Here is a 21,995-nt window from a genome sequence, read left to right as displayed (position 1 = left end):
TTTTCTAGATCCTGTTCTAGTAGCACACTGCCATTACCGTGATTAACAACCCTACCAATGCAGATGATACCTTTGTATCATCTGCAAACTTTGACACTAAGCCTAATATACCTTCATCAATATCACTGATAAATATACAAAACAATTGTGGGCCCAACTCCGAATCCTGTGGGACTCCACTAATAACATTAGTCCACAAAGAACAGCGTCCATTGATTACCACTGTCTGTCTTCTCCCACTCGACTTAATACCATACTGCTCCAATTTGTACAGCAGTCTTCCATTATATGATATCAAAATTATTTTTTGCATCCAGTTCCTTTGTAACCACATTGTAGTATCCAATAAAATTTGTCAGATAAGACATTCCCTTAACAAACCCATGCTGTGTCTGAATTATTATTGCAGTCTTGTCTAGATGATCTTACAATGCATCTTTAACCAGTGACTCCATTATTTTCCCTGGAACAGATGTCAGACTAACAGGTCTGTAATTACTCGTGTCACCCTTTGTGAATTGGAGATACATTCGCACATCTCTAGTCTGTGGGGACTTCCCCTGTGTCCAAGGATGCTCTCATAATTATGGCTAAGGGTTTGCTGAGTTCCTTTCCCGCCTCCTTTAATATAACTGAATAGAGCCCGGCCACCCCAGGAGCCTTTCTTATGTTTAACTTCAACAATTTCTCCTCCACTTTGTTCTCAGTTATTACGAAATCATTAAGCACCCTGTTACAGTTTGATAAACTTCTGGCATTTTCCTCCCTTAATCATGTGTGAATGTAGATGCAAAATACTCATTCAGTTTGTTAGCTGTCTGAGCAGGATCATCAACAGTCGAACCATCGATATCAAGTGGACCAATCTGATTCTTCCTTTTAGAGTTTATATAAGTAAAGAAGTCCTTGCTGTTTTTCTTAGCATGTATACCACTGTGATGAATAACTTGTTTGTTGTCGGTTAAAGGGATATATTCTGATGCAGAAGTGATGCTGTTGGCTTCTTTAGCATCTCTGTCTGCTTGTTCATTACCATATATTCCGACATGACTTGGGATCCAGCAAAATCTAATATTATGGCCTTGTTCTAGGAGTTTTGATAGTCGGTATTGAATTTGCTGTTGTAGTGGATGGTTTTTGGAATTGATATTTTGTATTGCCAACATGGAGCTAAGGGAGTCAGTGAAAATGATGCTATTTCGGGAACTTGTATGTTCAATTTGGTTTAGCACTAACATAATGGCTTGCAGTTCTGCAGTATAAATGCTGTAGTCTTTTGGGAGTTTTTGGGCCGATGTGGTGTCTGAAAAGTAAACTGCCGCTCCCACATAAGTTTTTGAGCCATTTGTATATAAAAAGCAGTGACCTGAAAATTGTGACTTGTAAGCAGCATGCAGATGTTGATAGTTTATATGAGAAAGTGTTTGCTTGCTCCAAAAGTGGAAGAAAAAGTCATATGTAGGCAGTTTGATTATCCATGGTGGTGCAGGCTGCTTCTTTAGCAGAGTGATATTATCCAGGTTAAGATCTCTACTGAGGAGAAGGATTTTTAATCTCATGCTTGCAGATTTATTTATTCTTTGTTGTTGATAATGTTGTTCCCATTCTGATGTAAAAAAATTTTCTGTAGGGGGTGTCCTAGTATAGATTTTATTTTAGTTGCATAAAAAAGTAATTGATTATGTCTTCTGATTTGCAAAGGAGGTTCTTGGGCCTCAGCATACAGGCTCTGTACAGGAGAAGTACAGAAAGCCCCAAGGGCTATCAGGAGCACGCAGTGATGTACTGGATCGAGCCATCTCAGGGTGCTAGGTCTTGCTGAGTCTTAGACTGCTCTTATGAAGAAAGGCTTAAGTTTTGCAAATTACAGTGTGTGGAGACTAGGCACCGGCAAGGTGATCTGATAGAGGTGTATAAAGCCTTGAATGGTTTGAGCATGCTCAATGCCGATGGGATTCTTCCTCTTGCTCAGAATAATCACCTGAGAGGGCATAAATTCAGATTGAGGAAAAACAGATGTAGGATAGATGTGCGGAAATTTGCCTTTAGCCAGCGGGCAGTTGGTTGGTGGAACAGACTTCCATCCCTTGTTGTGGAAGTTGATAGCCTAAATAAATTTAAGGCTCAGCTGGACAGGTATTTCGAACGAATGGAGGGGTGAAATGGGAGTGGTTTTTTTTTTTTTTGGCTGATGCTGCATAAGCTTGCATCATATGCCTCTACTAATGCTAATACCATAGTCTAATTTAGACCGGATGAGTAATCGATATAATCATAGTAGCACTGTTCTATCTGCTCCCCATGATATAGTGGATAAGACCTTTAAGATGTTCATTTTCTTCAGACTTTGAACTCTTATATGTCTAATATGCTTCAAAAACATCAGTTTTTTGTCAAAGATAAGCCCCAAGAAATGGACACTATTTTAGACTGGAATGATCTGTCCTTTCAGCCTGAGTTCTGGATCAGGATGGAGATTCCTTTTCCTGCAAAAGTGAATGCATACAGTCTTTTGCACAGAAATGCTATATTTATGCTTTGTTTATGGCTATTTGTAATCGCTGTTCTATTGTCCTCATATATTGTTGTGAAGATGTTGTTTGGTATTTGTTCTATTATTGTGCTGAAGTGGACTGAAAAAAGTGTGGTACTTAGTACGGATCTCTGAGAGACTCCCTATTCCTGGACAACTGTTTTGGAAAGTGTATTGTTAATTCGAACTTGGAAAGTTCTATTCTTAAGAAAATTGCTTATGTATAGGGGTAGGTGTCCTCTAAGGCCAAGATGATGTAACCTTCTAAGAATATCAAAGTGCCGTGTGGTGTTGTATGCTTTATCGATATTAAAATTAACCACGACTTGATATTGTTTTCTGAGAAAAGTATTTCTTACCTGGTTTTCCAATTGTACAAGTACATCTAACGTAGAGTGATTTTTCCGAAAACCATATTGTGCTGGAATGAGAGGATTATTATTTTCTAGGTACCATGTTAGTCTATTATTGGCCATTTTATCAAGGATCTTGCCTAAGCAGCTAGTCAAAGCTATAGGGTGATAATTCTGTGGATCTGATAGGTCTTTTCCCAGTTTTGGGAAAGCTAGTATTATTGTATGATGCCATTTGTCTGGAAAAGTATTTTCAAGGTTTAATAAATCTAACAGGACTAATTGAGATTGTTCATCTAAGTGTTGTATCACAGCGTAATGTATTTCATCAGGGCCAACCATGCTGTCTTTTGTCTGTAGTAGAGTTTGTTTCAGTTCTGCTAATGTGAGCAGCAAGTTGCATTGTTCACTATGATTGGTGGAAAAGTTTAGATTTGTTTTTTCAGTCTCATTCTTGTGAGTTTTGAAAGTAATCGGGTATGCAAAATTAGCAGATGTATTGGCAAAATTTTCATCAAGCATGTTGACAATATCTAAGGGATTTGTAACCAACTGCCCTTTCCAATTCAGTAATGGGGGAGGGATTTATTTAGGAACTGTCTGTTATTTAAGTTACTAAAACTTTTTTTTTTTAAATTTATATGTTTATTTCATTATAAAAAGGTGTACAGTATCTTTTTAATTTTGTGGTGATCTATAATTGATCTTTAATTTGTACCTCTATATAAAGAATAAAATTATTATATACTGTATATATATAATTTGTATTATGAAATGTAACTTTTATAATTATATTATTGTAATAAATATCATATGGGATGTTACTATAATATAATTATATTATTGTAATAAATATCAATGGGATGACCTGCGAAACTTCTTTTCTTCTTTTCCTTTGTCGGATTACTGTTTCAAAACTTCTGATGTCAACGTTTGCTCAGATCGTGTCAGTGAAATTATTCTTGCAGGAATGGAATCCTTTATCCCACACTCCACTTTAAAATCTCATCCTTTAAATAAACCGTGGTTTTCCAATAAATGTGCTAAGGCTGTTCAAGAGAAGAATGTTGCATATCGTAATTGGCTTGTTTTTAATTCTCCAGTTTCATTTTCTGCCTACACGAAAGCTCACAACAATTGTAAAGCAGTTATTAATCAGTCCAAACTAGAGTTTGAACAGGCTAACAGAAGAAAACTTGCTTCTTGCCCTAATGGTAGCCGAGCATTCTGGTCTCTTGCCAAAGCTATTGGCCGCAACTTTTGCCCATCTCTGCTCCCACCTCTGTCCAAACCAGATTGTTCTGTTGTCACTTCAGCCAAGGATAAAGCTGACTTGCTAGCATCCCATTTTTCTTCCAACTCATGTATTAATGATCTTGGTAAAACACCTCCCACCATTCCTAACACGCTCCATTCAATGCCTCCTGTGGTCTTCCGTCAAAAAGATTTTGATGAATCTTGATGCTAAGAAAGTTCCAGGTCCCGATGGTATTTCTCCACTTGTTCTCAAAACCTGTGCTCCTGAACTTAGTCCTATTCTTTGCCGCCTTTTTTCACTTTCTTATTCCAAAGGTGTTTTTCCTTCTGCTTGGAAATTTGCTCATATCCAGCCAGTTCCTAAAAAGGGTGACAAATCCCTTCCATCCAATTATCGTTCCATTGCAATTACTTCTACTCTTTCTCAAGTAATGGAGAAATAAATTAACGGCCAACTCTTAAACTACCTAGAAACCTTCCGTCTGATCAACGATCGCCAGTATGAATTCCGTCAGTGTCGATCCACTGGTGATATTCTGGCTTATGTTACCCATTTATGGACTAATTCAATGGAAAGGTTCGGTGAAAAATGCAAGTAGTTGCTCTTGACATCTCAAAGGCTTTCGATCGTGTTTGCATATAGGTCTTCTAAACAAGCTTCGATCTTATGGTTTGCCAACTGTTTTTAGTAATTGGTTATCCAGTTTTCTCTCTGATCGCTCACTGAGGGTGATGGTAGATGGCTCTCTGTCTTCTAACTTCTCCACTAATGCTGGTGTCCCCCAAGGTTCAGTTCTTTCTCCCACTCTTTTCATCTTGTATATTAATGACCTTCTTCCATTGACTGTAAATCCTATCCATAGTTTTGCCGATGATAGCACATTGCATTCCACTTTCCATTTTGAGAAATCTTGTCTTGCTCAATCAGCTTCAACTTCTCGAAAATCTGCTACCAATTCCTTAAATGCCGATCTTCAGGTAATTCTCCAGTGGGGCAAAGACAACTTAGTTGATTTCAACCCTCCTAAAACTCAATCTTGTCTTATATCTCACAAAAAGGATTCTTCTGCTCCTATGCTTATCTTTAGCGACACCCCGATTTCTAGGCAAAATGATATATCTCTTTTGGGGATTACCCTGATTTCTAATCTCTCTTGGCACAAGCACATTACAAATATTGCTTCCTCTGCATCTAAAAAACTTGGTTTTCTCTTTCGCTCTCAGTGTTACTTTTCTTCCAAACAGCTGCTCACTCTGTATAAATTGCAAATCCGCCCAGCCATGGAATATTGTTCCCATATCTGGGGTGGTGCCCCCAAAACCTCTCTCAGGCTTCTTGATTCCATTCAGAAGAGGGCAGTTAGGTTAATTAATGATTCATCTCTAACAGAGTCTCTCCACTTGCTGTCTCATAGATGTACTGTTTCTGCTGCATGCTTCTTCTACAGATACTTCCATGGGCACTGTTCTTCTGAATTGGCTTCTATAATTTCCGCTCTCTCTTCCAAAACAGTCCAAACACGTGCCGCCACTAGTCAACATCCATTTACTGTCCAACTTCAAACTCAAAGAACCAACTTTTCATCTTCCTCGTTTATTCATTCAACTGCCGTTTTCTGGAACAACTTGCCTTCATACGTATTTCCTGAAAATTTCAGTCTACAGAAGTTCAAGTTCAATGTCAACAAATATCTTCTTTCGTCTTCTCAATTTCCAACCCAAGCACGGTACTAAGTACTATAGGTTCTAATACCTCTCGTGCTTGGGGTTTTCATAAAAAAAAAAAAAAAAAAAAAATATATATATATATATATATATATATATTTTTTTTTAATATTTTATATATATACATATATAGATATATAATTATACAAAGAAAGAATTGGATCTAACAGGCAGGAAATTGTGTAGGGGTGCTGCAAAATAAAATAAATTACTTAGGGGTGCCGTTATTAAAAAAAGGTTGAAAACCACTGGTTTAGTGACTCACAGGGTTGGTCATTCCTATGGGTGATGTGGATACCACACATTGACCCCTGCCTATGTTGGTTGGTTCACACATGGGTTGTCATCTCTTCAGGATCTGGGTGATTGTTCTCTCTGGTTTTTGACTCACTCAGCAGTGAGAATATTCCTCCCTCAGGGCCTTATTCAATTTAGCCAAAATCTTCCCCTTCCCAAAAAAAAGGTATTTAGTTGCCAAGAATACATCTTCTAAGCCCCTCCTCATGGGGATAATGTACAGCACTCTTCACCCTTCTTTGCACCTTCTCTAGAAGTTCTATATATTTCTTTAGATGTGGCCTCCAGATTTGAATACAATATTGTAATTGTGGTCACACCATTTTCAACTTCTAATCCACCAATGGATCATCCCTGTTATCCAGAAATCTGCTCTAATTTATACAATAATCTCTCACAAGAAACTATCAAAAGCCTTACTAAAATCCATAATGTCCATGTTATTTCTTGCATCCAACTGCTTTACAACCTCATCATATTTTATTTACTAAACTGACAGGCAAGGTTTCCTCTTCATATGAAACCATACTCAGTATGGTAGGATGCCATTAATACTGGGATGGTCCTGTATTACATCATTAACTACAGGTTCCATAACTTTACCAACCACAGAAACCAGGCTCATTGGTGTATAAATGCCCATCACTTATTCTTCTCCTTCCTTATGGATTAGGAAGATGATAGAACTTCTCCAGTGCAAGAGAAGAATCTATGAGTACAATGATGAACTCATTAACATTTGTGTTTACCAATGGTTGGATGCACTTTCCACCTTTTCAGTATAACTGGATGCACACTATTAAGCTGGATCTTTCTTTAGATAACTTTATGCTCTCTCAGCTTCAATAGCTTTTCAAAAAGACATTATTATTACTAGTCATATAGTGCAAGGAAGCCTGAGGCTTATGGTGCACTAGCTAAAATAAATTTCCAAGTTACCCTGATGGAGAGAGAGAGAGAGAGAGAGAGAGAGAGAGAGAGAGAGAGAGAGAGAGAGAGAGAGAGAGAGAGAGAGAGAAGTAGAAAGGAATCACCAAGAAATAGAAGAATGATGATATCTAGCTCAGGACCCCGGGTGTGCCAAGCCCATACTCACCAGATGTGATCCCCTGGGGATATATCTCTAATATCTTTATATCACTTATTTTATAGCATTTCAACTTGATTTTACTATTTCCACCTGGTACCAACATGGCTTAAATAATAAAGATGGTTGCAAATACTTTTTCAACTTGGCTGCCATTTTGAATGGATTGTCAATTATACTACCTTTTTGATCCTATAATTTATAAATATTGAATTTACCTCTGCTCCTTTGCATTCATATATGAGTACAACTCTTTTCCTTATCATTAATGTCCGGCCTCTTTGGTACCAAATCCTTTTCCAAGAAATATCCAACAGGAATAAGCATGGAAGGTAGATTTTATTGTTATTATTAGTGATAAATTTTATTGTCATTATTACTGTTAAATCCAATTGCTTCATTTCAATATGATTGGTATAAATGTACAGTCCCTCTAATATGTTAACTTAAACACAACTCCACTGTCAAAATTTACTGCTGAAGTTCTATAAATGTCTTTATTATTAAAACAGTATTACTTAATCTCTTACAATATTCTACATATTGTTTCATAATGTCTTATAATTATTATTAAAATAGTAAAGATATATTTCAAATAGGGAAGTTACTTCCCAAGCAGTTACTTATTCAATATTCTCTTAACTTATGGAACAGTTTACTATCATCAATTCATTCATCATCTGCTACAACTCTTGTAGCGTAATACCTCCAGCAGTTACTTTTTAAACTATGTAACTCAAAACACTTTAGCCTTGGATTATTTTTGTTTATTGATTAAATTTACAACTTTATAAGGTAATTTACTGAAGGTATATTTCAATGTTTTCTTCCTTTTTTATTACTTTAGATAACAAACCAATATATTCTATATAAACTAATATATTTGATACTGTTGCACATGGAAGACTACTGCACAAATTGGAGCAGTGTGGCATTGGAGGCAAATTGCTGCTATGGATAAAGGGATGGTTGAGTGGAAGACAGAGAGTAGTAATCAATGGACACTGCTCTTCATGGACTAATGTTATTAGTGGAGTCCCCCAGAATTCAGTGTTGGGGCCATTGTTGTTTTCTGTATTTATTAATGATATTGATGATGGTATCATTATCAGGCTTAATGTCTAACTTTGCAGATGATATGAAGGTTGGCAGGGTTGTTAATGACACTAATGACAATACGCTACTGCAACAGGATTTAGAAAAGTTGAGCAGATGGGCTGAGAGGTGGCAACCGAAGTTTAACATTGACAAATGTAAAGTACTACATTTGGGAAGCAGTAATCCCAGAGTAACATATCAACTGTGTGGTACTACATGACGGTGGTAGAGAACGAAAAGGACCTGAGGGTAATTGTGCAGTCAGATATGAAGTTTTTTGAGCAGTGCAGATGGTCTGCAAGAGTAGCTCATGATGTCTTGTCAATGATATACAAGAATTTTTCTAGTAGGGATGAGGAGGTAATTATTCCCTTGTATAAGGCAAAGGTGTCAGGCCCCACATTGAGTACTGTATACAGGTCTGGAGGCCTCATTTTAAGAAGGATGTAGAGCTGCTGGAACGAGTACAGAGAAGGGCACCAAGATTAGCAAATAGAACAAAGGGTTGCTCTTACGAAGAAAGGCTTAAGTTTTGGAAATTACAGTGTCTGGAGACTAGGCACCTGCGAGGTGATCTGATTGAGGTGTATAAGGCCTTGGATGGTTTGGGCATGTTCAATGCTGATGGGATTCTTCCTCTTGCTCAGAATAATCGCCTGAGAGGGCATTAATTCAAATTAAGGAAAGACAATTGTAGGGTAGATGTGCGGAAGTTTGCATTTAGCCAGCGGGTGGTTGATTGCTGGAACAAGCTTCCATCTGTCGTTGTAGAAGTTGATAGCTTAAATAGATTCAAGGCAAAATTAGACAAATTTGGAGCGAGTGGATGAGCAAAATGAGAACGTTTTTTTTTTGGCTGATGATGTATAAGCTTGTTTTCTTGCATCGTATGCCTTTACTAATGCTAATGCACAGCTGTCAATCTCTCTGAATTTTGGAAAATTCAGAGATTTTGCAATTTTTATCAGAAAAATAACAGAAGTAAAGCAAATTTTTTCTAAATCCAGTTCTTGGTCTAGAAATTAAATTTCACTTAAAACATTAAAAAATTTAAAAACATTTCACTTAAATTTTTTTTTATTTATTAACACTACATATATTTTTAAAATATGTTCATAACTGCAGCAGTTTTTTAAATAATAATTTAATTTTTATTAAAAACTTTTAAAATAATTTAACAATAATAAATGGGTGATTTTTGAAATTTATGAATTTATATGGCTGCATGTCAGTATAACTGAATGTATTTTTTCTCTGGTTAGCAATTCTATGCTCACCTTAACTCTAAATTATTGTATCCAAAGTCTCTATAGTTAAAGTTAAGAAATATATTTTTTTTAACCTAAGTGGTTTTGCAGGCTCATTTTCTCCCACCAAGACTCTAGTGGTCTAGTTTAAAAAAAAAAAAAAACAAAACAAACAAATAAAGCATTTACATTTTCAACTTATTATGTGTTCTAAGTTAGTAGTTATAATTTGGATATCAATAGTGATTTTTTTTTTTTTTTTTAATATTTATTTTTTCTTGGCTAATACTATATATGCATTATTTTTATAATGCATGTAGCAGTAAAGTATCATAATCTTAAAATTATTTATTTATTTATTTATTTTTCACCAAAATGCTCAATTTAAAAATGCTCACCTAGGTGAGCATTTTTATTTATTACAAAACTCCATTTATAGAAAATTATTAATGCAGCTATGAAAACAGATTTTTTCACAAAATATTTTTTCTGTGGTTAGTCCAACTATGTGAAAATAAAATATCCTAATCATAAAAAAATTACTATTTTTTTTAAAAATGTTTATAACCTGATTGATTATTTTTGTTTATCATAGAACTTCAGTTTTAGAAAATTATAATGCAGTCACAGATACAGATTAAAAAAAAAAAAAAAAATTGCCAGTTAGCATAGTTGCATTTTGCTATTACCAGCCTATTGCACATACTTAAAGTATAACAAGTGTAATGTTGCATTAGTTGGGATGACAGTTGAAAATCAGCTTTCAACAAGATTTTCTGCAAAAAAAATCCCTTTAGAAAAAAAAAGACCTTTCAAGTAAGATCTCAATGGTAGACAATTTCAATTGATTGAAATATGAATAAAGGTCATGGATATGAAATTAAAGGTGTTATCAAAGAATGGTTTGAAGTATGATAAATGTGATAAATTATTTGAATGTGATAAATACAGAGCATTCTAAAGTGGATACATGAAAGGGAACTTGTTTAACTGGATGATTAAATAAATCACGCTGCATATACTTGTCTTATTACTTTTTAAACAGTCATAATAAAATGTCCCATGTACACAGCTTTACTCTAGGCTAAACACACAATGACTCTTTGTAGATGGAATATCACATGGCATATGTATACACATATTTAAAACTATATTTGAAATTTAAAAAAACATATTACAAAAGTTGTTAGAAAAATGAAGAAATGTGGTGTAATCAAGTAAAAAAAAATTTTTTCCCCCTTTTTATGAAAACCTCAAACATAATAGGGGAAGTTACTTCTAATAACCTATAGTACAGGGCGGCCATAATTTAAGTATCCCTATTCAGAGCTCTTTGTAGTTCTAAGTTATAAGCGGAATGGCACCAAAATCAGTAAGTTTTGGTGCCATTCAAGGCATGGGGAGAAGGATCCCGTAAAAAAAAAAAAAGGTCCAAAATCTGCTAATAGGGGATAATGTGGTGCTGCATAAGAGGAAAGACATTAGCATTAGTAGAGGCATATGATGCAAGATAGAAAGCTTATGCAGCATCAGCCAAAAAAAAAAAAAAAAAAAAAAACCCTCCCATTTCACCCCTCCATTCGTTCCAAATGCCTGTCCAGCTCAGCCTTAAATTTATTTAAGCTATTAGCTTCCACAACAAAGGATGGAAGCCCGTTCCACCTATGGCTAAAGGCAAATTCCAGCACATCTATTCTACAACTATCTTTCCTCAGTTTGAAACTGTGCCCCCTCAGGTTCTTAGTTTGTGCAAGAGGAAGAATCCCATCAGCATTCAGCTTGCACAACCCATTCAAGGCCTTATACACATCAAACAGATCACCTCGCAGGTGCCTACTCTTCGGGGGCTGCAATTTGCAGATCTTAAGCCTTTCTTGGTAAGAGCACCCCTTTGTTCCTCTCACCAATCTTGTTGCCCTTCTTTGTACTCGTTCTTGCAACTCTCCATCCTTCCTAAAATGAGGCCTCCAGACCTGTACACAATACTCTAGGTGTGGCCTGACCATTGCCTTGTATAATGGGATAATCACCTCCCTGTCCCTGCTAGCAAAATTCCTATATATCATTGACAAGACTCCATGACCTGCCCTGGCAACCTGTCTGCACTACTCAGCGAACTTCATATTTGCCTGCACAATTACCCCCAGGTCTTTTTTCACTTTCCACTTCCCTGAGTGTAGTACCACACAGTTGGTACGTTTCTCTTCGGTTATTGCTACCCATATGCAATACTTTGCATTTGTCAATGTTAAACTTCAGATGCCACTTCTCAGCCCATTTTCCCAATTTATCTAGATCCAGTTGGAGTAGCATACTGTCTTTACTGTTGTTAACAACCCTGCCAACCTTTGTACCAGCTGCAAACTTGGACATTAAACCTGATATACCTTCATCATTATCATTGATAAATATAAAAAACAATAATGGGCCCAACACCGAATCCTGGGGAACTCCACTAATAACATTTGTCCACGAAGAGCAGTGTCCATTGATTACCACTCTCTGTTGTCTCCCAATCAACCATCCCTTTATCCATTGTAGCAACTTACCCTTAATGCCATACCTCTCCAATTTGTACAGCAGTCTTTCATGTGCAACAGTATCAAAAGCTTTCCTGAAATCCAAGTATATGATATCAAAATTATTTTTGGCATTCAGTTTCTTTGTGACCATATCATAGTATCCAATCAAATTGGTCAGACAAGACCTCCCTTTAACAAACTCATGCTGTGTCTTAACTATTACTGCAGTCTTGTCTAGATGATCCTGCAATGCTTCTTTAACCGGTGATTCCATTATTTTCCCCGGACACAAGTTTAAATTAACAGATCTGTAGTTAATTTAACTACAGACCTGTAGTTAAATAGTTTAATTTAACTATTAAAATAAATGAACCTGTTGTTAAATAAATTCAAAGCTGAGCTAGACAAACTTTTGGAGTGAATGGATGGGGGAAATGGGAAGCTTTTTTTTTTTTTTTTTTTTTGGCTGATGCTATATAAGCTTGCTTTCTTGCATCATATGTCTATACTAATGCTAATGTATATATAGAAAAGACATGCAGCAGAATCAGAACAGAATATGAGACAGAGACTCTGTTAGAGATGAGTCATTAATTAACCTAACTGCCCTCTTTTGAATGGAATCCAGAAGCCTGAGAGAGGTTTTGGGGGCACCAGTCAGGATCTGGGAACAGTATTCCATGGCAGGTTTGAGATTCGAACACACTGAACAGCTGTTTTGAAAGAAAAGTAATGCTGAGAGCAAAAGAGAAACCTCAGTTTTTTAGATGCACAGGAAGCACTATTTCTAATGTGGTTATACCAAGAAAGATTAGAAGTCAGGGCACCTCCATAGCCAGGTGGGCAGGAGCAGCAATGCGTAACAGACGCTTCTTAATTAGACCGGGGTTCGAGCCCATGACCACCAAATACAGAGGATGCGGAAAGGTCAGAGAATGACTACCGCATATCCCTGGAGCAATATGGCCTTAGCTGCTAATGTTCCTAAAAACAAATAACAACAACAATTAGAAGTCAAGGTAATCCTCATGGAGATATATGCTCTTGCCTGGAAATCGGAGTGTCATCGAAGATATAAGGCAAGATATAAGGACTGAAATCAACTAAGTTATCTTTGCCCCACTGGAGAATTACCTGGAGATTAGAATTTAAGGAATTGGTATTGGATGTTTGAGAAATTGAAGCTGTTTCAGCAGGGCAAGGTTTCTTAAACTGGAAGGTGGAATACAATATGCTATCATCAGAAAAGCTATGGATAGGATTTCTGGTCAATGGGAGAAGGTCACTAATAAGATGGAAATTATGCCTTTATGCCAAATACAATCAAAAGCCTTTGAAATGGCAAGAGCAACTGCTTGAATTTCACCAAGCTTTTCCATTGAATTTGTCCATAGATGGGTAACATAAGTTAGAATATTATTAGTGGATCGACACTGACAGAATCCAAACTGGCAATCGTTGATCAGATGGAAGGTAAGATTATCAATTAACACTTTAAAACCACACGGTAATTAAGTTTCAAACCGTAAAAGGCTTATGTTGTACTATTGCTACTCACAATTTTGCTGTAATTTAGGTAGAATAGTATTAGTATTAGTATTAGTAATGGCCGCATGGTGCAAGAAAGCCTATGGCATATGCTGTACTGGCCAAAAAAAAAAAACGGAATAAAACAATGATTAAAAAAATAATAATAAATAATAATAATTAGTAAAAGAAAAGGAAATGAAACCTATCATCCTATGCAATTTCCTAACCCGAAGGTACTATCCAGATGACCTTTGAATTTCCCCAAACTGTCAGCCTCTACCACCCATGTAGGCAACTTATTCCAGTAATTTATAACTCGTTGGCTAAAATAAAACTTCCTCCAGTCCAATCTAAACATTTCCCCCGTAACTTGAATTTATGTCCCCTAGTTCTAGCATCATTTATAACATTGAAAATTCCGTCCTCATTCATTTTACTGATGCCTCTCACAGCCTTAAACACCTCAATCAAATCTCCTCTAAGGTGTCTAGTTTCCAAATTCTGCAACCCACATATTCGAATAAACATACTGTGGATCCCAAAGGTCATAATGTGATCCAAATATTGAGTGTGCTATTTTTATTTTATTTCTTTGTCTTATTTTTCATATTGCTTAACAATTAGTTCTTGCTTGAAATTTTTAAATTTTTTTTAATTCACTCCCATGTTTCTTCACGTTTTACAGGTGTTGCCCATACTAAAGTACTTTTTTGTTGTTCATCAGTCATTCTTGGTTGTATGGGGACTGGTCAGCTTTTCTCACAAACAGGCAATGTCTGAAACACAACCGTTGGGATCTACAGTAACTGATGCTTTCCCCCATATCTTTCTCTACATTTATTTTCATAATTTTAATTTTTCTTTTCCTTCTTGAAATGAAAGTTGACATTTGTTTTTATGATTGCAATTGTATAGATACCTTAGCACCAGGGTTGTAGTTGCACCACTTTGCATGAGGTTCTATGCTGTTCGTTTGCCAGAGTTAGTAATGGTTTTAAATTTCATTATATTTTCTGTTTTAGCATTAGTAGATGCATATGATGCAAGAAAGCATGCTTATATAGCATCAGCAAAAAAAAAAACCTTCCCATTTCACCCATCCATTTTATTTTTATTATCCCCCTTTAGCATTTTCTTTTGTTTGTTCTGGCTGAATTATTCAGGTAGCAGTAGTGCCTCACAAGCATAAACTTGTTTTATTTATTTATTTATTTTTAAGTTTAAAGGTTGAAAATAAAAGAACTAATATTCAAGGTAACTGAAAAAATCTACTTGCTCTATGAAATCATCATCCTGCTGAATATTATCCCAAAACAATGGATCACAGTTATATTAAAACCAGAGGCCTTAATTAAAGTTCACAAATGAGTCTTTAATAAATAAAATGCAACTCTATAAGAAATAAAGCACTGAATAAATATTTACCTGTTGGAGTATCTAATTCAATTCCAACCCAAGCTCCAGGAGCAAATTCAGTTGGCCCAATGAAGGCAACAACTCCAGTTTTGTTATAAGGGCTAATCATAACACTTTCCCCTAGAGTGACCCAAGGAGGTAATGCCACATCAATGGAATGAAGATCAGCTCGACTACCAAAGGAACTTATGCTGAGACTATCATCTGGATCTGAAAAATATAAATAAATGTTTAAAAAATTTTTAGAAATTAAGACACTTAACATTTAATAGAGAATAACTGTATGATCAGTGACTTATTTTAACCTGGAAGGGGTAGTATAGTTTGTATTATGAAAATTTCTATTCTTGTCATTCTCACTATCCTTGTATACATGTGAATGTAATAATGAAATAATTCTGATTTACTGATTATCTTATACAGAGAGTTTTATTTGGATATATTTAGTTTTAGGGTAGAAATTTTCTAATGCAAACATTAATGTCATATAAAATATTTGAGTATTCTCTAGTTTGTTGTGATTTTAGTGTCTAAATAGAAAACATGAACCTAAATAGAAATCATTTACCTAAGCTTTTTGCTCCACAAATTTCATAGGAATTCAAAATGAAGACATGAAATGGCTGGCAAAGAGAAATAAATCAAGATCTGAATTTCTCCTAGAAGTAAGGATTGGAAAACAACAAAATTCTGTGAAAAGTGAAAAAATCTGTACAGTCATTTCTATGAGAACTGCAAGCCTTAGTGGTGCTGCCAAGGTGAGTGATTCAAAATTTCACCTAAACTCATAATGAAAGTCTCACCAGTGCTAGTTATTGTTTGGGGTATTAAAGGTGGACTAAAAGTCACAGTTCTAAGTGCCAGGAATGCTTTTTTTTTTTTTTTTTTTTTTTTTTTTAATGTAAACCCCAAACACGAGAAGTATTAAAAACTATAGTACTTAGTACCGTGCTTGGGTTGGAGATTGAGAAGATGAGAGAAGATATTTGTTGACACTGGACTTGAACTTCTGTAGACTGTAATTTTCAGGAAATACGTATGAAGGAAGGTTGTTCCAGAAAACGGCAGTTGAATGAATAAACGAGGAAGATGAAAAGTTGGTTCTTTGAGTTTGAAGTTGGACAGTAAATGGATGTTGGCTAGTGGCAGCACATGTTCGAACTATTTTGGAAAAGAGAGCGGAAATTATAGAAGCCAATTCAGAAGAACAGTGCCCATGGAAGTATCTGTAGAAGAAGCATACAGCAGAAACAGTACGTCTATGAGACAGCAAGTGGACAGACTCTGTTAGAGATGAATCATTAATTAACCTAACTGCCCTCTTCTGAATGGAATCAAGAAGCCTGAGAGAGGTTTTGGGGGCACCACCCCAGATGTGGGAACAATATTCCATGGCTGGGCGGATTTGCAATTTATACAGAGTGAGCTGCTGTTTGGAAGAAAAGTAACACTGAGAGCGAAAGAGAAAACCAAGTTTTTTAGATGCAGAGGAAGCAATATTTGTAATGTGCTTGAGCCAAGAGAGATTAGAAGTCAGGGTAATCCCCAAAAGAGATATATCATTTTGCCTGGAAATCGGGGTGTCGCTAAAGATAAGCATAGGAGCAGAAGAATCCTTTTTGTGAGATATAAGACAAGATTGAGTTTTAGGAGGGTTGAAATCAACTAAGTTGTCTTTGCCCCACTGGAGAATTACCTGAAGATCGGCATTTAAGGAATTGGTAGCAGATTTTCGAGAAGTTGAAGCTGATTGAGCAAGACAAGGTTTCTCAAAATGGAAAGTGGAATGCAATGTGCTATCATTGGCAAAACTATGGATAGGATTTACAGTCAATGGAAGAAGGTCATTAATATACAAGATGAAAAGAGTGGGAGAAAGAACTAAACCTTGGGGGCCACCGGCATTAGTGGAGAAGTTAGAAGACAGAGAGCCATCTACCATCACCCTCAGTGAGCGATCAGCGAGTAAACTGGATAACCAATTACTAAAAACAGTTGGCAAACCATAAAATCGAAGCTTGTTTAGAAGACCTTTATGCAAACACGATCGAAAGCCTTTGAGATGTCAAGAGCAACTGCTTGTGTTTTTCACCGAACCTTTCCATTGAATTAGTCCATAAATGGGTAACATAAGCCAGAATATCGCCAGTGGATTGACACTGATGGAATCCATACTGGTGATCGTTGATCAGACGGAAGGTTTCTAGGTAGTTTAAGAGTTGGCGGTTAATTTATTTCTCCATTACTTTAGAAAGAGTAGAAGTAATTGCAATGGAACGATAATTGGATGGAAGGGATTTGTCACCCTTTTTAGGAACTGGCTGGATATGAGCAAATTTCCAAGCAGAAGGAAAAACACCTTTGGAATAAGAAAGTGAAAAAAGGCGGCAAAGAATAGGACTAAGTTCAGGAGCACAGGTTTTGAGAACAAGTGGAGAAATACCATCGGGACCTGAACTTTCTTAGCATCAAAATTCATCAAAATCCTTTTGATGGAAGACCACAGGAGGCATTGAATGGAGCGTGTTGGGAATGGTGGGAGGTGTTTTACCAAGGATCATTAATACATGAGTTGGAAGAAAAATGGGATGCTAGAAGGTCAGCTTTATCCTTGGCTGAAGTGTCTACAGAACCATCTGGTTTTCCCAGAGGTGGGAGCAGAGATGGGCAAAAGTTGCAGCCTATAGCTTTGGCAAGAGACCAGAATACTCGGCTTAATATTGTGTCTGTATTTTCTAGTTAAATTTAAAGTTTCAAATTAAGCCTTGTTTTCATAACAGTCCTTATTGTTTATGTAATTGTTTAAGAAATATATATCCATCCTTCATCTTACAATTATTTTTTTTAACACTCTTCCATCATTTTGTGCTTCCTTATATTAGTAGTGGGAAATGATGCAAGAAAGCAAGCGTATATAGCATCAGTCAAAAAAAAAATAAAACCACCCTACTGATATTATTTCTCCATCCCCTCTGATAATTGTCTAATTCTTCTGGAGGTAATAGTTATAATGGGTAGTCTGAATAAATTTAATTATTTAAACTAACCATTGACACATTGACACTAGATAAAGTTTGCTTCAACAATCAACTACTCTCTGGTTGAAATCAAATTTTCACATATCTATTCTGCAAAACCTTCCTCATTTTAAATTTATAATCCCCTTTATGTGTTGTCTAAGCAAATGCCATCAGCATTTGGCTTAATCAATCCATTTTAAAGATTTAAACGCCTCGATCATATCTTGCATTACAATTTGCAAAACTGAAGTCTTTCTTGCTAAGAGTACCCTTTTGTTGCTCTTCTCTCTCTCTCTCTCTCTTTTGTTGTTTTTCTCTCTCTCTTTTTTTTTTTTTTACGAAAATCCCAAACACGAAATGTATAAAATATAGTACTAGATCACCTACAGTACTTGGTACCGTGCATTGGTTGAAGGAGAAGTATGGGGAGGGGCAAAGATGCCAGAAACTTTGCTCTAGAGACTAAACATGGGTTTCACCACTTCAAGCCTCCAATAAGCAAAGTGGTGGTATTGCACCGGTTGATGAGAGTCATCTATCACCTAGCTGCACTCATTCCAGCAGATCCACATCTAAAATGAGGCTTTCTGATCTGTGCAGTACTCAAGATGCATTCTAACCATTGCCTTATAAAATGGGATAATCATCTGCTTATCCCTACTCACAAAATTCTTGTATATCATTGACAAAATTCCATTCAGATATCCTATTCTATACTCAGGTCATTTTTGTTCAATACTACCTTCAGTGTGTGCACACAGTTGGTATTATGGTATTCTGGAACTACTACCCATATACAGTACCTAGCATTTGTCAATGTTAAACTTTAACTGCAACTTCTCAGTACATTTGCCTAATTTTTCATCTGGAAAAAGCTGTTCTGAAATCTAAATAAATATGATGTCAAAATTACCTTTTGAATTCAGTTCCTTTGTTATTGTGTCACAGTATTCAATCAGATTGGTTCAATTGATTCAATCAATAAGATCACCCTTAATAAATCCATGTGCAGTTTTTTTTTTTTTTTAATGAAAACTCCAAACACAAGAGGTATTAGAACCTATAATACTTAGTACCGTGCATGGGTTGGAGGTTGAGAAGACAAAAGAAGATATTTATTGACATTAGACTTGGAACTTCTGTAGACTGCAATTTTCAGGAAATATGTATGAAGGAAGGTTGTTCCAGAAAACGGCAGCTGAACGAATACATAAGGAAGATGAAAAGTTGGTCCTGTGAGTTTGAAGATGGACAGTAAATGGATGTTGGCTGGTGGAGCGTGTTCAGACTGTTTTGAAAAAGAGAGAGAGAGAGAGAGAGAGAGAGAGGGAGAGAGAGAGAGAGAGAGAGAGAGAGCGGGAATTATAGAAGCCAATTCAGAAGAACAATACCCATGGAAGTATCTGTAGAAAAGGCATGCAGCAGAAATTATTATTATTATTATTAGCCATATGGTTATGAGACAGATAGAGATGAGTCATTAATTAATCTAACTGCCCTCTTCTGAATGAAATCTAGAAGCCTGAGAGAGGTTTTGGGAGCACCATCCCAGATCGGGGAACTATATTGCAATACTGTTTCCACATCTGGAACAATATAACAATATCATCTTGCCTAGAAATCAGAGTGTCACCAAAGATAAGCATAGGAGCAGAAGAATCCTTTTTGCGAGATATAAGACAGTACTGAGTTTTAGAAGAATTAAAATCAACTAAGTTATCTTTGCCGCACTGGAGAATTACCTGGAGATCAGCATTTAAGGAATTGGCAGCAGATATTTGAGAAGTTGAAGCTGATTGAGCAGGGCACGGTTTCTCAAACTGGAAAGTGGAATGCAATGTGTTATCAACACCAAAACTATGGATAGGATTAGCAGTCAATGGAAGAAGGTCATTAATATACAAGAGAAAAAGGGTGGGGAATAGAACTGAACCTTGGGGATACCAGCATTAGTGGAGAAGTTAGAAGACAGAGAGCCATCTACCATTACTTTCAGTGAGCAGTCAGAGAGAAAAATGGATAACCAATTACAAAAATCAGTTGGCAAACCATTAGAAGTTAGAAGACAGAAAGCCATCTACCATTACTTTCAGTGAGCAGTCAGAGAGAAAAATGGATAACCAATTACAAAAATCAGTTGGCAAACCATTAGAAGTTAGAAGACAGAGAGCCATCTACCATTACCTTCAGTGAGCAGTCAGAGAGAAAAATGGATAACCAATTACAGAAATCAGTTAGCATTAGCATTAGCATTAGTAGAGGCATTTGATGCAAGAAAGCAAGCTTATGCAGCATCAGCCAAAAAAAAAAAAAAAAAAAGAAAAAAAAGAAAAAAAAAGCCACTCCCACTTCACCCCTCTGTTCGTTCAAAATACCTGTCCAGCTGAGCCTTAAACTTATTTACGCTATCAACTTCCACGACAAGGGATGGAAGTCTGTTCCACCAACCAACCACTCGCTGGCTAAAGGCAAATTTCCACACGTCTATCCTACATCTGTCTTTCCTCAATTTGAATTTATGTCCTCTCAGGTGATTATTCTGAGCGAGAGGAAGAATCCCATCAGCATTGAGCATGCTCAAACCATTCAATGCTTTATACACCTCTATCAGATCACCTCGCTGGTGCCTAGTCTCCAGACACTAATTTGCAAATCTTAAGCCTTTCTTCGTAAGAGCACCCCTTTGTTCCATTCACTAATCTTGTTGCCCTTCTCTGTACTCGTTCCAGCAGCTCTACATCCTTCTTGAAATGAGGCCTCCAGGCCTGTATACAGTACTCTAGGTGTGGCCTGACCATTGCCTTATACAAGGGAATAATCACCTCCTTATCCCTGCTAGAAAAATTCCTATATATCATTGACAATACACCATGAGCTACTCTTGCAGCCCGTCTGCACTGCTCAGAGAACTTCATATCTGCCTGCACAACCACCCCCAGGTCCCTTTCATTCTCTACCACTCTCAGTGTAATACCACAGAGTTGATACGTTGCTCTGGGGTTGCTGTTTCCCATGTGTAGTACTTTACATTTGTCAATGTTAAACTTCATTTGCCACCTCTCAGCCCATCTGCTCAACCTTTCCAGATCCTGTTGCAGCAGCATAGTGTCAGTAGTGCCCTTGACAACCCTGCCTACCTTTGTATCGTCTGCAAACTTCGACATTAAGCTTGATATACCATCATCAATATCATTTATGAATACAGAAAACAATAATGGACCCAACACTGAGCCCTGAGGGACTCCACTAATAACATTAGTCCACGACGAGCAGTGTCCATTGATTACCACTCTCTGTCTTCTCCCCCTCAGCCACCCCTTTACCCACAGCAGCAGTTTGCCTCCAATGTTACACTGCTCCAATTTGTGCAGCAGTCTTCCATGTGCAACAGTATCAAAAGCCTTTCTAAGATCCAAGTATATAATATCAAAGTTATTCCCTGCATCCAGTTCCTTTGTGACTGCATCATAGTATCCAATCAAATTGGTCAGGCAAGACTTCCCCTTAACAAAACCATGCTGTGTCCGAGCTATAACTGAAGTCTTGTCTAAATGATCCTGCAGTGCTTCTTTAACTAGTGCCTCCATTAATTTTCCTGGAACAGAAGTTAAACTCACAGGTCTATAATTGCTTGTGTCAGCTTTTGATCCTCCTTTAGGACACTACTGACACTATGCTGCTGCAACAGGATCTGGAAAGGTTGAGCAGATGGGCTGAGAGGTGGCAAATGAAGTTTAACATTGACAAATGTAAAGTACTACACATGGGAAACAGCAACCCCAGAGCAACGTATCAACTCTGTGGTACAACACTGACAGTGGTAGAGAATGAAAGGGACTTGGGGGTGGTTGTGCAGGCAGATATGAAGTTCTCTGAGCAGTGCAGACGGGCTGCAAGAGTAGCTCATGGA

At 36.8% G+C, this 21,995-nt stretch overlaps 1 protein-coding gene across 1 annotated transcript in view; it reads right to left on the bottom strand.

Moving 5' to 3' along the window:
• Khc-73 (Kinesin heavy chain 73) overlaps window positions 1-21,995 on the bottom strand; it is a 959,680-nt gene that overhangs the window by 33,431 nt on the left and 904,254 nt on the right. Inside the window, exon 40 of the mRNA XM_090386270.1 lies at window positions 15,075-15,275. Within this exon, the coding sequence (XP_090242396.1) occupies window positions 15,075-15,275 (201 nt within the window). The remainder of the gene's footprint in view (window positions 1-15,074; window positions 15,276-21,995) is intronic.

Source organism: Mastigoproctus giganteus, chromosome 12, assembly GCF_048544385.1.
Source record: "Mastigoproctus giganteus isolate SK-2022 chromosome 12, ASM4854438v1, whole genome shotgun sequence".
Taxonomy (NCBI): Eukaryota; Metazoa; Arthropoda; class Arachnida; order Uropygi; family Thelyphonidae; genus Mastigoproctus; species Mastigoproctus giganteus.
This window is presented reverse-complemented; position numbering and strand designations above follow the sequence as displayed.